The 14,463-nt window shown below is 44.4% G+C and overlaps 1 protein-coding gene across 2 annotated transcripts in view; it reads left to right on the top strand.

Moving 5' to 3' along the window:
- Positions 1 to 14,463, top strand: part of ICE1 (interactor of little elongation complex ELL subunit 1) — a 56,589-nt gene that overhangs the window by 18,475 nt on the left and 23,651 nt on the right. For both annotated transcript variants that reach the window (XM_082724554.1, XM_082724553.1), the window contains exons 6-12: positions 206 to 282; positions 1,255 to 1,292; positions 2,469 to 2,551; positions 2,720 to 2,759; positions 2,841 to 2,897; positions 9,746 to 9,832; positions 12,718 to 13,127. In XM_082724554.1, coding sequence (XP_082580680.1) covers positions 206 to 282; positions 1,255 to 1,292; positions 2,469 to 2,551; positions 2,720 to 2,759; positions 2,841 to 2,897; positions 9,746 to 9,832; positions 12,718 to 13,127 — 792 coding nt within the window. The remainder of the gene's footprint in view (positions 1 to 205; positions 283 to 1,254; positions 1,293 to 2,468; positions 2,552 to 2,719; positions 2,760 to 2,840; positions 2,898 to 9,745; positions 9,833 to 12,717; positions 13,128 to 14,463) is intronic.

Genomic DNA, 14,463 nt, shown 5'->3' with positions numbered 1-14,463 from the left:
ATTACATCTGTTAAGCATCTGATTATCTCTATTAAAATGTTCAAAGAATATGCTTTGGTTTCCTGTCTAATAATAATGTACTCATTTGGTTGATTTTCTTACTGGTAAAAATGGTAATAATTTCACTTATCAAGGTCAAAGTTCCAAGTAGATTCTCACCGATGGTCAATGACTTTCAAATTGACAACAACTATCTTTTTCTTAGAGTTCTCTCAAGTTGTACCAAGATACTCACCAGGAATATGCACGTGTAAAAGAAGAATGCTTGAAAACTGATGCTCAGTAAGTTCTAAAATGCCTGTTCTTAGATCATTGCGCTCTCCTCTCTGTCTTTGGGTTATGGGCTGTAACTGGGAGCTTAAACTAGTTAGGCATGCAGCATTAGTCTAGAGGTCTGTCAAGTGGAAATTAGAACTCCCCTGGAGGATTACAAGGAGGATTGATAAGTCTTGATAAGTTAAAAAGCTGCACAAAGGAAGAACTCCATAGGAAGTGTTTTATGTCTGTACGTATGCACGCATGTGTACATGTCTGTGTGTTTTCAAACATGATCGCCAGCTCCGTCCTCTGTACCGGGACTTCAGCAGGTGTGCTGTGGAATGGGTGCCTTTGTTACCATTAATAAAAAGCTGTTTGCAAGCATCCAAGTGATGATAGTCACATAATTCACAGAGCTTGTGAGCTACACACATAGTAGTCTGATGTAGACGTGATGTCATGGTACCTCAGAGAGTTTCTCAGAGTTACCTGCCTTCTTTGACCCAAAACTCTGTCTGAAAACTGGTGCAGCTCTCCAGCCTCTTCTTCCCATAAGATGGAATTGTGATCTCTGCCACCACGCATGCTCCCCAAGAGTGACAGTGGCCATGCTGGACTGGTTGTAGGCCAGTGGGGGGGCATCAGCTTAGCCTGGACATGAGGCCATTGTGGCTCAGGGAGACTCCCAGATGTGGCATGACAGAAAGATACAGATTTCTTTCTAGAAATGTTATAAACTAAATGGTGTACTGTTCTCTCTTAGTTGACTCTACCTCAGAACAGCTGCTGACGATTTCAGTGGTTGATGCACCGTGCCCACCATGACCAACATTTCGTTGTTATATCAATTTTACTAATTAAAAAAAATTTAATTTTAAAAAATGTACCACACATTGTGTGTATATACTGTATATACACCCACATATACATGTTAATGTATGTGTGTATATATATAACATATATGTGTTTTTACTATTTATAAAATTGTTTTCTCAGGAAGAAGAAACTAGAAGCCAAGGTGAAGAAGCTGGAAGGTAACTGGCACTGTTGTTATCTAGCTATGGAAGCCACTGGTCTTTGCACAGATCATTGGTGCAAGTTTAAATTTAGCTAGGTGGGGCATATGGGCAAGAACTTGCTGAAAATGCTTCCAGGCTTGAATTTACCTAGATTGAGCCCAGGTTTTTAGATTTAAACTGTACAGATACTTTGTTAACAATTTTTCCTCTGATTTGGTGTTTGCACAAGCACAATACGGCAGTAAATGTGGCATCACTGTGTTCTTTTTGAATATGGCTTTCTCTTGCTGGTGTGTGGAGATAAGTGTCTGAGGAAGTGTTTTAAAAGAGATCTGAGGTGCCTGTGTGTTTCAGACTCTGCGACATTCAGGACAGATTTCCTTTGAAGAGAAGTACAGCCTTTACTTCTCATGTGACAAAAATATTTCTCCCTAGCGAGTGATGTGGCGTAATAATCAGGTAAAGAAACAGTCCAGCTCAGTAGAGGAGTCAGGCAAGAACTGTTACTGTGGCATTTTATGGGATTTTAGTTTTCATGGCACTTGTGTCTGAATGTACTGGGCAAAGTTAATACTGGTTAGATTCTTACTAATGTATTTGGACCATGAGCTTCAGAGTCAAAAACCAGACTGAAGAATTTGCTGAAGATCCAGAGAAGAACTAAAACAATACCTTAAAAGTAGATCTAGAGCAAAGGTATTAGCAGCTGGAACTATCAGCTTGTTGATGGGAATTCCAATATAAGAAGCATGGAGAAGATTGTCCACTTCCCCAGTACAGAGGGAAGTATTGACTGTATTCTGAGATGAAACCACAGCTCTAAAATCTCTGAAACATGAATGTTGCTTATTGCTGAAGAGCAGGAGGGAACAGTGCCCTCCTAGAGAGGTCATGTGTGTTGGGTTCTTGTTTGACCAGAAGGCTTGGGCTGGCTTCTGCTGGGATTGCAAAGGCGTCTTGGGGCCTCTGCCAAGTCAGTGGTTTTATGGTTAATAATTTAAACAAACTGTGTTCCTTCATTTATCCCTGACTGAGGAAGTGCTAAAGGGACAGTAACTTTTTACAAAATTTGTTTCAAAGTTTTATGAAAAGAGAAAAGCTCTCAGTAGATGATATTTTGAGTATTTTCTTAGTGGTAGCTGTGAAGTCGGTAAATTATTGCTGTGTCTCTTGTTCACTGTGTCTTTAAAGAGGCTGCTGTCAAGCAAACACAGGACTTCAAGCAACTGAGGAACGAGAAGAAAATACTTGAAAAGGAATTTAAGAAGACACAGGTAAGAGATAATAGTGTGCACCCAAGTGACAAGGGACCATAGCGTCCCTTGTCATGTGGGAGTCAGGAACTGGGCCGCCTGGTGGAAGCGACCCCCCCCATTACATCGGGTATGTGATGCCTGCACTCCCTGCCCCTTTCAAACCCTGTCAGCGCTTTGTTTCCACAGGAACAGCTCGATGAATTTTCTAAACAGAAAAATGAAAAGGGTGAGTGTTCACATACTGCTTGAAAATTCTGTTTTGATATGCAGTATTCTTTATTAACTGTATTTCTTACCATGATTTTAGAGTTGAGGCATATTGGAACACAAATTTCAAGTGATTCTTACGGAAGCATAGATAAAAGTAAGTATATTACAGATTTCTTACGAATTTCTGTGCCTTACTTGTGGGCTGGGAGGTTGCTTGTTGCTCTTACCTGTGATTGCAGAACTTCTAGGGTTTAGCAGATGTTTGTGTTAGAGAAGTCATAACCCATTTTGCATCTTTGTGTGATCTGTTGTATGTATGATATCACCGTGTTTTCTGGTCAAATAATCAGATGAATGAGAGTCAACAAGCAATATTGCTTGGGAAAGGGAAACCAGTCTGTGGTATAATCTCCATACTTTTCAATAAGTAAGTATAGTTTTTTTTATTAGGTTACAGTTTGCCAGTTTAATTTATAAAATTTCGTGGGTGCCAAGTATATAAAAATTGTTAAAGTCAAGCAGGAAAACTGGAATCAAAGCCCTCCAGTGTATTTTTGGAGGGAAGGCCAAGTGTTCTGGGGACGTAAGACAGTAGTTGTGGAATGGGGAGTCACAGACGCTTCGGTCTTTGTTTTGTCATGCAGTGTGTTTTCTTGCAGGCGAGAAGATACAGCACTGGGTGCTGAGAAGTCGAAGCGTTTGCTCTAATATTTCTCTTTATTAGTTGTGTGACCCTTGGCCATTTACTTCTCTGCATTTCATTCTCCATTTTTAAAAAGGAGAGATGGATTTCTGCTCTACCTGTCTTACTTTCTTGGTAGAGATAAAATTCAAATGATAAATAAGGAAATAATGGTATTTTTCTGTCACCAGTGTGTTATTTTTCCTCTAAGTGGAGATGACTGAAACCACTTCCCTTGTTCCTACAAGGATATAGCGTCTCTCTACAAGCCTCCTTTACCCTCTCTCTTCATCCTGTCCTTTTGTTTTTAATTCAGAACACAAGATCACCTTTTCTTGGACTAAAGGCTTTAGTAGTTAACACCTTCCGTTGCCTGGGCACTGTTTGCTGTTTGCCACAGTCGCTGCTTCTTGGGACGCGCTTCAACCCTCTTTCCTCGCCCTCCCTGTGGAAGGCTAGTCTCTTGAGTTCTAAGTGCTGCCCAGGGAAGCGCAGGGCTCGCGGGGCTCGGTTGTCCCAGCCAGTGGTCAGCTGCTTTTGTCATCTTCTCTTTTGGGCTGACGGGTTTGTTTTAGGATTTGACTGTTCTCAATCCTTGCTATTTAAAATGGACCCTCGCACTGTGTCCTCAGAGTTGCTCTCTGTCCCTGCATTCTGTGTTCTCTGCCCTCACCAGAGGGTGAGTGTTGTCTGCTGTACATTTTACTTCTTCCAGGTAAATACACGAAGGCTTTAAGTATCTGTTAATTATTTACCTGTGGACATTGGGAGATTTAATTCCTAATTACTAAGTATATTTTTAATACTTTTCTCCCATATAGTTGACCCTTCACCAGCGCTGAGTTGAACCGCATGCATATCCACTTCTGTGCGGGTATTCTCCTATAAATACAGTGCATGTATTTTCTCATGTGAATGTATTTTCTCTCTCTTACGGTTTTTTAACAGGTTTCTTTCTTCTAGCTTATTCACTGTAAAAATATAGTATATGATGCACATGGTGTATAAAATACATACTGCATTTTGTGTTATCAGGAAAGGTTCTGGTTCACACTGAGCTATTAGTAGTTAGGTTTTAGGGGAGTCAGAGTTACAGATGGATTTTCAGTTCTGCAGGGGTCAGCGCCTCTAACCTCCATGTTCAAGGCTCATCTGTACTTTTGAAAGAGATTCACAAGTGAGAAAATATATTGGGTTGACTTCACTTTTTGAAAGGCCACCTGAATGCCACATTTGCCTTCTTTCTCAATCCATCAGAGATGTCAGAAAATAAACAATACAAAAAAAGAAAAAAAACCAAACAACAACAACAACAAAAAACTCTTGTTTAGAGTTAAAAAGTCTACTACCAGTGGAGGAAAATATAGAGCAGATGGTATCAGTTGGTGATGAAACCCCAAATTACAGCAAAAATAGCAGGCTGCAAAAAACAAATTTGATTGTAGAAGTCCTGCATTTCTTAAGATCAGAGGTGCAGGGCGTGGGAGACGGAGCAGGACATTAGTGGTTTGTCACGTAATGGATTCAGGTTGAAAAATACATGTATAGCCTTCTGGTTTCAGAAACAGTTGCTGGCATTTATCCACACGTTGTGGCCTGAAGTTTAGTTCTGTGAAGTGTCATTTGCGACATAGGAGGCACTCTGAGTGGGTGAGGATATAAGAAAATCAGAAAATTGGGAAATTACACCAGCTTTGAAGGATAGCCACTCCTGTTCGCAGAAGATGAGATACTTAGGTTCTCCGTATAAATCCTCATATCTGCTTCAGTCTGCATCCCTTCCCCCCGAAGGCAGGGCCCCATAGGTCCATGAAGTGAGCACCTTCATGTATTGCCAAAGGACTGTAGGCTGAAGAAGTGCACGCTGGCTCTCAGAGATGGCCGGCCTCAGCTTTCATCTAGAAGCAGCAGTCACGGGGAAGAAACGTACCAAGGAAAAAACCCTGAGGAGATGGTATTAAATCACGACGGGAGGGAAGAAAATATTAAAAACAGAGTTAGAGCCCTTAGAGAATCTCTTGCTGCAGTGAAATTGAGCCAGTGGGAAAACAGGATCATACACGTTGCACTGGTCACCTATCAGGACCTGTCCAAGGGGAGGCCAGAGCCCTGCGGAAGAGGTCAGCAAGAAGTGATTGGAGGACACATCTCAGAGCAGGACGCACATGCAGTATTTCTGCTAGAAAGGCCTGTCAGGTGTTGAGCATGACTTTTGTGTATGGTCTTTATTTCTGGCATGTTAGTAGGAAGTATTTTTAAAATCAACTGAAGTGGAAAGATCGAATGTAGGGAGATGGATAGCGAAATTTGGAGCCAATGCTGACTTGAAAGTAGTAACCAGGCAAAAAGTAATTCAAGCCTACAAATGAGTTTACACGGATTGAAAGGAAATATCCAGGTTAGGTGCAGTTCACCAAGGAGATGGTGCTGTCATAGACTAGGAATGTGAGACTCTGTGGTAAAATGCCTGGAAATGCTGTTTCTGTGAGAGCCTTTAGTGTGTTTCTCAGATGCTGTCGTCTGTAAAAGCAGACAGAATGGGTGGAATTGGATTTGTAATTTCAGGATTGATGATTTACATCTAACTCTTAAACCACAAACCTAGGATTCTTTAAAATCCTTTCAGACATATATGAAATCTGTTTGCTAGACAGCAGAAACTCCATCCTAATATGAGATACTATTATGATACTGAAATTTAATAAGATATTAATAAAAATCTCTCCCTCCCCCCGAACCCCCCAGAACCCCACAACTTTCCATGTCTGTCTGATAAGTGAGCATGCGTTAACATAAAGCAACTCCTTTTGGGTAGCAGAGAACATAAAAACTGAAACAACTGTAGGGCAGTATTAAAGTCTCTGAGATATTGTCAGTGTGGTATTCACTGGACTGAGTGATCTTACGTGATTGTTTTAGAAAGCAAGAATGACAGGAAAGTAGGAAAATGCAACAGAAATGAGGAAAATGGAAAGAAGGAGAAGTTGTTGATTTGGGCCCATTAGAGCAAACAGCTGGAACCTCGTAGGGCTGTTGAAACCGACAGTTTGTCGGCAAGTCTGATCAAGAAAGGAAGGAACAGAAACACAATGCCCTCACGGCTGGGAAAGCTACAAAAAAGCCACAATGAGAGAATTTCCAAATTCACACATTTATATTCCGATTGAATCTTGTTTGTGAAATGAACCATTTTCAAGGGAAGCATGCTCAGATTGACTTGGGATGGTTGTTGGAAACCTGAACAGGAAAATAATGCAAAAATAATTTAAAAAATTAGTTAAAGATCTAATACCATACAAGATCCAAATGACTTGCAAGTGAGTTCTATAAAGGCTTCAGTGAGTAAAACTAATGTCTTCTTTGTGTCTGAGAACTTAGAAAAATATAGACTTCTTTCCATGTCATTGTCTTAGACTCAAATAGGCCTGTACCAGAACCAGCTAAGAGTCACACACACGCACGCACGCATGCACGCACGCACGCACACACTCACACACGTGCTGTCAGTTGGGAATACAGCTGCAGAAATATCAAATGAAATTCTGAGAACTCCATTCTCGGGGTAGTAGAATATATGGACTCATTATGATTTAAGGGTTTATCTCAGGAAGACCACGACCACTGGCTAAGAGAAAAATGATACGATCATCTCAATTCAGCACCCGTTTTTCATAAAAAATATATTTGGTGAGGTAATGGTCGAAAAACACGTTTGGAAACTGAGAAAGGTGGAAGCTGAAGAGCCTGTCAGAAGCGGGCACGGGCGCTTCTGGTTACATCCATTCTTTAGTATGCACTGGGGGCCCCGCTGAGCTGTGCAGCAGAGCCCTCACGGAAGAGGGGGGCTGTAAGTTGTCACGGCAGAATTGTCATGGTTTCAAATGACGAGACCGTCTCAGTAGACTCAGTTGGAAAACAAGTATCCGAGTTTGGCAGAGTGGTGACATAAGCTTCGGGCACATCGAATGCACTGCCCTCAGCCTATCGGAATCAGGACGGAGTGAGAACCACCTGTTAAGGCAGTGGGACCAACGTGTCTAGGAAGAGAAAAATCGACAAGCAGTGTGCAAGGCCTCTGTGAAGAAGCCTGTAAAGCTGCGGAAGAGTGTGAAAGCCCAGACACGGGAGCAGACGTTGTTACTGGGTCAGAGGCTCACAGCATAAAGATGGGAAGTTCCCCCAGGCGTATTTCTAAGGATCCAGCCTTACTCAAATCCCACTGAGTTTCAGATGGGAAAGGGCAAGCAGATGGTAAATTTAGGCTTCTCAGGGTAGAATAATAGATGTTTGGAATAATCAGGTTTTTGAAAAGGAAAAACCTGAGTGAGGCTCATGCGTACCCAGCTTGGAACACACAATTGTGACGGTGTCACTGTGAGAGCGTGGCGTTCGCGTGACGCCGGACAGGTCAGCGGAGCAGACAAGTACAGAGACACACATGGACGCCTTAGGTTTTGATACGGGCAGGTTGATACTTAGGTTTGATCTGGGGGTTGGTGGAAGGTGTGCGTTTCAACATAATGAGCTTTTCTCTTCACAGCTAAGTAATGAAGCCACAGTGTGCGGTTTTTTTGGAGGGGTGTGTGTTTGTGTTTTCCTGCTTTATTGGGAAAGGATAGTTCTGTTTTGTGAGATTAGAGGTAGTGAACGAGTGCTCAGAAAAGGCATAGCTCTGCTTAATAGCTTCCATAGGAATAGAAAAGTAACTTTTTCTCTTTTTTTTTAAGGTTCCTTGTTTGCTGCTTTGGGTATACGTAATAAGCAGGGCTCCTGGTCAGGTCATTTAAGCAAAGGGGATTACAGTATTTGGAAGCAGGCTTCTGGGTAGGTTAAATCACAATGTGGATAAGTTACCTGATCACGGAATTTTCAAACTCGAGAATGGGTGTGCCTCATACACGGTGACAGTCAGAAGTCGATTGGGCTTCAGAGAGGTTGGAAATGGGAAACTTTTAAGCTTGCCTTGTTACTGTGTCCTCACCACTTAGCCTAGCCCGCTCTTCTGGGGACAGCGCTCTTTGTGGAGTGATGCAGCTGGGCAGCTTAAATAGGGCTGGCCTGTTTCAAAATATGTGAGTTCTTGCAGATATTTTGGGTTAAAAGGTTGGTCTTTATCTTCTCTAGAACTGGATTAAAGATTTCAGTATTTTCAATAAATGCTTCAGGCCGATTTAAGAACTTAAGGGAAATTATAATAGAACTTGAGGAGGCCTGAAATTATCTAATACTTAAAGCTTTTTTTTAGTTGAGTTTTTATTAGCACGGTTGGTCTTTTATGCATATTTGGCCACAAGCTAGTCATACTTAAATTTTTATGAATATTTTTTGTTCTGGGAGTTTTTTGGGAATGTATATACATATTAATGTTAAACTCACTATAAAACCATAGTGTCACTTAGTTATATGAATTTCATTAGGCTTGCTGTGTTTAAAACGATCTGAATTCACAGATGATCGAGGATCTAAATCTGTAGAAATGTGTACTCAACCTGAACCAATGGTTCTTAACTATTCTAGGAATCCTAATCCTTTTGAAAATGTATAAAAATTCCAAGGCTTTCACTTCCCTTTTAAAAGCTTATGTTTCTCTGTGAGTCTGCCTGTTTGTGCAATAATCTCTTCCTTTCCACGTGTTTATTACACACATGTTTCTGTCTTCCACCCTGTTAACCCCTTAAGACTGTTAATGAGTCCTATTCTCCACAAAGCCCCCAGGTTAGTTACAACATGGTCAGTTTTTTTGTCTTTTGATTTTTGTCTTTTAAGATTTTTAAAGTAATCTCTACATCACCGTGGGGCTTGAACTCACAACCTTGAGGTCATGAATTGGACACTCTACCCAGCATGGTCAGTTCTGATGAGTTTTCTGACCCCCTCATGTCACTGAGGGGTGTTTTCTGCTATTGTTTGCAGTAAACGTAGAGCCAGCGTTTCCTGTATCAGACATTACATCTGTGCTTCTGTCCCTCATCTCTCACCACTTTCTATAGAAAGTGCCAAAAATGTGTATGGTCCATTCATACAAATAGGTGATAAAGACTTTTACCAGCAAGTAGATTTGGTCTTAGGAGTCTTATGCCCCCCCATTCCCCTCACCCCTGGGGAAAAAACAAGCCTGCCCTCATCGTTCAGCTGGAGTGCTGCAGGCCTTCCCATCAGCAGCTTAGCTGTTTATGCACAGGGGTTGGATTTGGGGAAGAAGTCTTGGTCCCTAGCTGTTTCCCCAGCCCCTAAGAAATCCTGATTTCCCAGGAGTGTGTGTCGGCCTTTTGTGGATTGAGCCATATGACATGTCTTTAATACTCTGCTCTTTTGTGCAGGAAAAGTAAAGCTACTTCTGAAGGAGCTCTGGCTCTGCATAAACACAACACACAGACTACCTGGTGAAGGCAGCCGATGCATCACAGGTGAGAGAGAAGCTTCCAGAAGTACATTTCATGCACGGAAGTAGAAATGTTTACCGTGGGCATTATATGCTTTCAGCCTTTGCTGCCTCCTGAATCTGACATTGAAAGAATAAGATAAATTGGAATGGGTACTTTCAGTTACAGAGCTCCTTCCCCTTCAGCGTGGCTTCTTGTCTCAGTAAGTGCATTTGGCTTGTACTCTTCCAATGGTGGCTTCCGTCAGAGGGCGTGCAGGGAAGCCGGAAGGGCACCTAGTGGAGTGCGTGTGGCGGGAACATGCAGAGTACTGGGGAGGCCTGGTGCTTTCCGAATCATTTCTCGGTGTCCTCTGTCCAGTAGCAGCCTCATTGGATTTACTTTTGTAAGCAGTTCCTTTGGTTGAACTGTCTGCTGTACATTCACTGTGTCCTTTAGAATACTGGTGGTGTCCGATAAGCAGTGGTTTCCTTTCTTGCTGTCATATCAGATTAGCACTCTGCAGTGCTGTCCGCTCATTTTCAGGTGTGGCTTCATCTGTGGGCTGTCTTGATCTGCAGGCAAAACTGTGGAGGCCTTCTGCCACGTTCTCAGTTACACCCTACTTAGGATTTAAGCTTTGGATAGAGGTATTAGTTATCCCAGAGTGGATGGGGAGAAGTTAGCTGTCATGCATAAGATTAAAATGCTCCTTACTTAACACTCCCCCCCGCCATTATACTGGTTTCTTATGAGTTCACAGATTGCTGAGGATCTGAGTCTGTAGAGGTGTGTACCTAGTTTTCTCTCTCAGGCTCCAGAAGGCAGAGTTCCCTCAGAAAAGTGTTACCAGGCAAGTTGCTGATTCTCATTTGTGCTTGACTCCGTGAGGTTTTGTGAGTTGGAGAGAGGCCTGTTGGATGGGGCGCTGTTCAGTCAGTTGTCACGCGCGGTGTGGGGACCCTGCTGATACAAGCAGGTGGCACCTGGGTCTCCTGAGCCAGCCTCCGAGGCTCATGGTCCAAGTCCTCATCTGCTTGGGCAGAAGTAGCCTGGGCCTTTTCTCAGTCAGCTTCATCAGCTAGTTGCCGTGTTTTATTCTAAACACTTGATTTTATGTTGTTTAAGATGTTATTAAAAGGGCTCCCTATTTAATCTTTTTTTTTTTTTTAAGATTTTATTTGTCACAGATAGATACTACAGGCAGGCAGAGGGAGGGGAAGCAGCCTCCCTGCTGAGCGGAGAGCCTGGCGTGGGGCTCAATGCCAGGATCCTGAGACCATGATCTGAGCTGAAGGCAGAGATTTAACCCGCTGAGCCACCCAGGCGCCCTGGAATCTTTTTTTTTTTTTTTTTTTTTTTTTGGTGCCCTGGAATCTTCAGTCTTAAAACATACTCTCTTTGTAATTTTTTGTTTTTATATGAGAGGGTTTACAAAAATAGTGCAGGGAATTCTCTTAGACTCCAAATCCAAATTCCCCTAAATTTAACCCTTGGTGCAAGACGGTTAAGCTCAGTGAAAGCTCACATGGATGTGTGGGCGCGTGTTGGTCCCCGGAGCCCACCTTGCACCTAGCAGCCTTCTGCCTTTCGGCCCCCAGGTCTGGCGGTTCATCCGTGTCTCTTTGTCTCCTGTCTTCCTACTTTCAGAGAGGAAGCATCATTTCATAGGAAACCTGTCAGTTTTGTCTCGTGTGCTGTTTTCTCATATTAAGTGAAGTTCGACTCTTTCCAGCAAGAACTCTGCCGTGGTTTCCTTGTGCTCTGCCCGGGACATTGTACCGGCGAGGGATTGGAGGAATGGATGACTTGGGGTGACAGCGGAAGTGCTTGTTTAAGGTGGTATCTGCCGGGCTTCTCCAGTGTTAAGTTACTGTGAATTATCTTGAGAGAGACACGTGGATGCTCTGCAGTCAGTCATTTTCTCCCCGCTCTGGCCCGCTGAGTCTAGCATCTGTCGATGAAGCCTGCGTGCTACCACTACTGCCTGGTCTGCTAGTGATTCTATAGTTCTCTGTTCCTTCTACCTCCACTAACTGGAACTCTATTCTCTGCCTGTGCTCCATAACTTGTGTTTATTTCATCATTCATATTGCTCCAGCTTTGGTTGTTGGGACTGTTTTTGGGTTGACTCCTGGGCCCTTGAGGCATACCCCAGCCTGTTTTGAGAACTTCTTTCTGGCTCGGCAAGATGTTTCAGGCCCTGTTTGTATTTCCCACTCCCCAGCCCTATAGTCAGTCACTTCTCCAGGGAGCCGTGAGTCCTTATGTACAGCTTTCAAGTATGAAAAATGGTTATTTGTGGTTATTTCCCAGGACACAAATATCTTCACTGATAATTGGGACCACAGCAGTTCATCAAAATCAAGACCCCCAAATCACTGGCTTTTTATAGTAACTTTCCCATTGCACCGTAATGCGATATATGTATGTGACCTAGTTGAGGTTCTTCATTATAGCATTGTATGAACGTGGTTATTGGGTAGACTTGATCGTTGGCTGATTTTTTATTGTTTTGCAGACAGAGGAAATTGTGTTCCCTGTCAGTCTCTCTGCACAAAGATGTGTCTCCGAATGCTGCTGGTTGTGTGGAAAGACAGTTACTGAAAAGGGGAGTGTGCCAGCGAGGCCCGTTCCCGCCGCCGTGATGCCTTTCCACCTGTGCGCGCTGAGGCCTGTGGGCCCTAGGGCATCACCTCCACCCACCTGCCCTTCTCCTGGTCCTGCGTATAGGGAGGGAAGTGTACCTACAGGAAATGTCTTTAGGTCTTACAGAGTGATTATTCACTAGAAAGGGAATGGGCGTTTTTTAAAAAATGTTCTTGTTTTTTGGGTTTCTTCAATAAAGCAGGCATTTTGAATACTTAGGGTAATTTTTAAAGTTTTCTTAATGTTACATATGTTTGATACTTACTTTTTTTCTCCCACAGAGAAACCTGCCAAAGAAAACCCCGGGCCCACAGAGTCCAGGGACGATGGTGTGCCCCCTCCAGCAGGAGGCAGGCCACTCCAAGCCACAGCTGTGCAGACGTGCCTGGCAGAACTATCCATGGAAATAGAGGGCGACTTCTCTGCATGTAGACACGTGGGGAGACGCGAGGAGGGTGGAGCCGCGCCCTGCAGTGACCACGTAGCTGACGAGGGCCTGCGTCCTGAGCGTGAGACGCCAGGGACTGACGAGGACAGTGCTGACTTCTCTGATCGTGATCACTGTTTCGATGAAGACCTCCAGGCTGCAGTTGACTTCTTCAGACGTCCTCCTCCTCTGTTGTCTCCGGTGCCGTCACCCCCTTTGGTGTCCCTACCACCCCTGAGCACGTTACCGTCTGCACTGGCGCCTGTGAGTCTGTACTTGGCATTTGAGTTCTCCTGTGGGCGCGCTGCTCCTGCGGGCACGCTGGCTATGTTCAGGGGGTGCTGCTCAGTGATATTCAAACCAGACTTTCTTGGGGCAGATGTGCGCATTGACGAGGGCATGCCCATGCTCTTTACAAGAACGTGGAGCCCATGACATGTTCACTTAAGGTTGCATTCTGTGTGTCTTTATCCTCACCCTAATTCACATTCCCCTGTGGGAGGACCGTGTTCTAGTTGTTGTTCTCTCTGCTGCCTGGAACCTAGTGCAGTGAATGCATTAAGGTATGGTTGCAGGCCTGGAGCTTTTCAGAGATGGGGAATCCATGTACGTAACGCACATGCCCATTAACCTCTGTTTGCCAGATTCCCTGCTTCCATTTGATGACTTCATCACCTTTTCATGTTTTGCAGAATGGTCTATTGTAAATTCTTAGGGAGTTAAGTCTTGATGAAGCAGATTTGTATGCTTTTTGGCTTAAGGAGCGGATAAATGCATTGCTTTGAGTCACTCCCTTTCTTCAGGAAGCAGTGTACATCTCTTCTGTTCCAGGGCCACGCTTGGCCTGGGAACGCGGATGTGACTTAGTCCGCGGTTACCACTTGGCTGGATCTTCTGTGGCAGTTGGGCGGGGGAGGGAGCAGGTGATCGCACAGCTGTGATAGAGACTGCCGGGCTGGGGGCACACCAGCTGGAGAGGACCCAGGCTCCTGAGGGAGGCCAAGGAGGGCAGGGATGCTCTGGGAAGACAGGACCCAGCTGAGTGTTCGAGAGGGTGGGGTGCTTCCGGTGGAGGACCTCTTACACAGGGTCATGGGACCGAAGGCGAGCTTGTGCCAGAGAACGTTCACGCGTACCAGGTCAGCAGAGGCCGTCTGTCCTTAGGACTTTCCATTTTATCGTGAGGGCAGTAGGAAGTCCTTGGTGGATCTGGGAAGTGGATTTAAAGCTAGACGTTCAGTTGCAAGTTTCCCTTTAGCCTCTGTGTGATGGTGTAGGGACTGGGGATGATCTGGACAGAGGTAAGAGCGTAGGGGGGTATCCCGGCCTGAATCAGCAGCTTCCAGCGTTCTCCACACCTCTTCCCCGCAGCAGCACTGGGGTCCAAGAGGTGGGGCTGGTTTGAGAAACGTTAGGAGGCTGATGAGCAGCATTTGGTGAGGTTTTTAGTGTGGTGGTTGCGGAGGTGGAGGAGGTGGGGATGCTGCAAAATAGCGAAGGAAAGCAGTGGCCCTGCTCTGGGGAGGGGAGGGGCGCGCGTCAGTGTCAGCCAGGGGTGCAGGGCGCGCACGGGCTTGCAGGGGACATGGGCACTAGGATT

The sequence above is a fragment of the Mustela nivalis genome, assembly GCF_964662115.1.
Source record: "Mustela nivalis genome assembly, chromosome: 3".
NCBI lineage: Eukaryota > Metazoa > Chordata > Mammalia > Carnivora > Mustelidae > Mustela > Mustela nivalis.
This window is presented reverse-complemented; position numbering and strand designations above follow the sequence as displayed.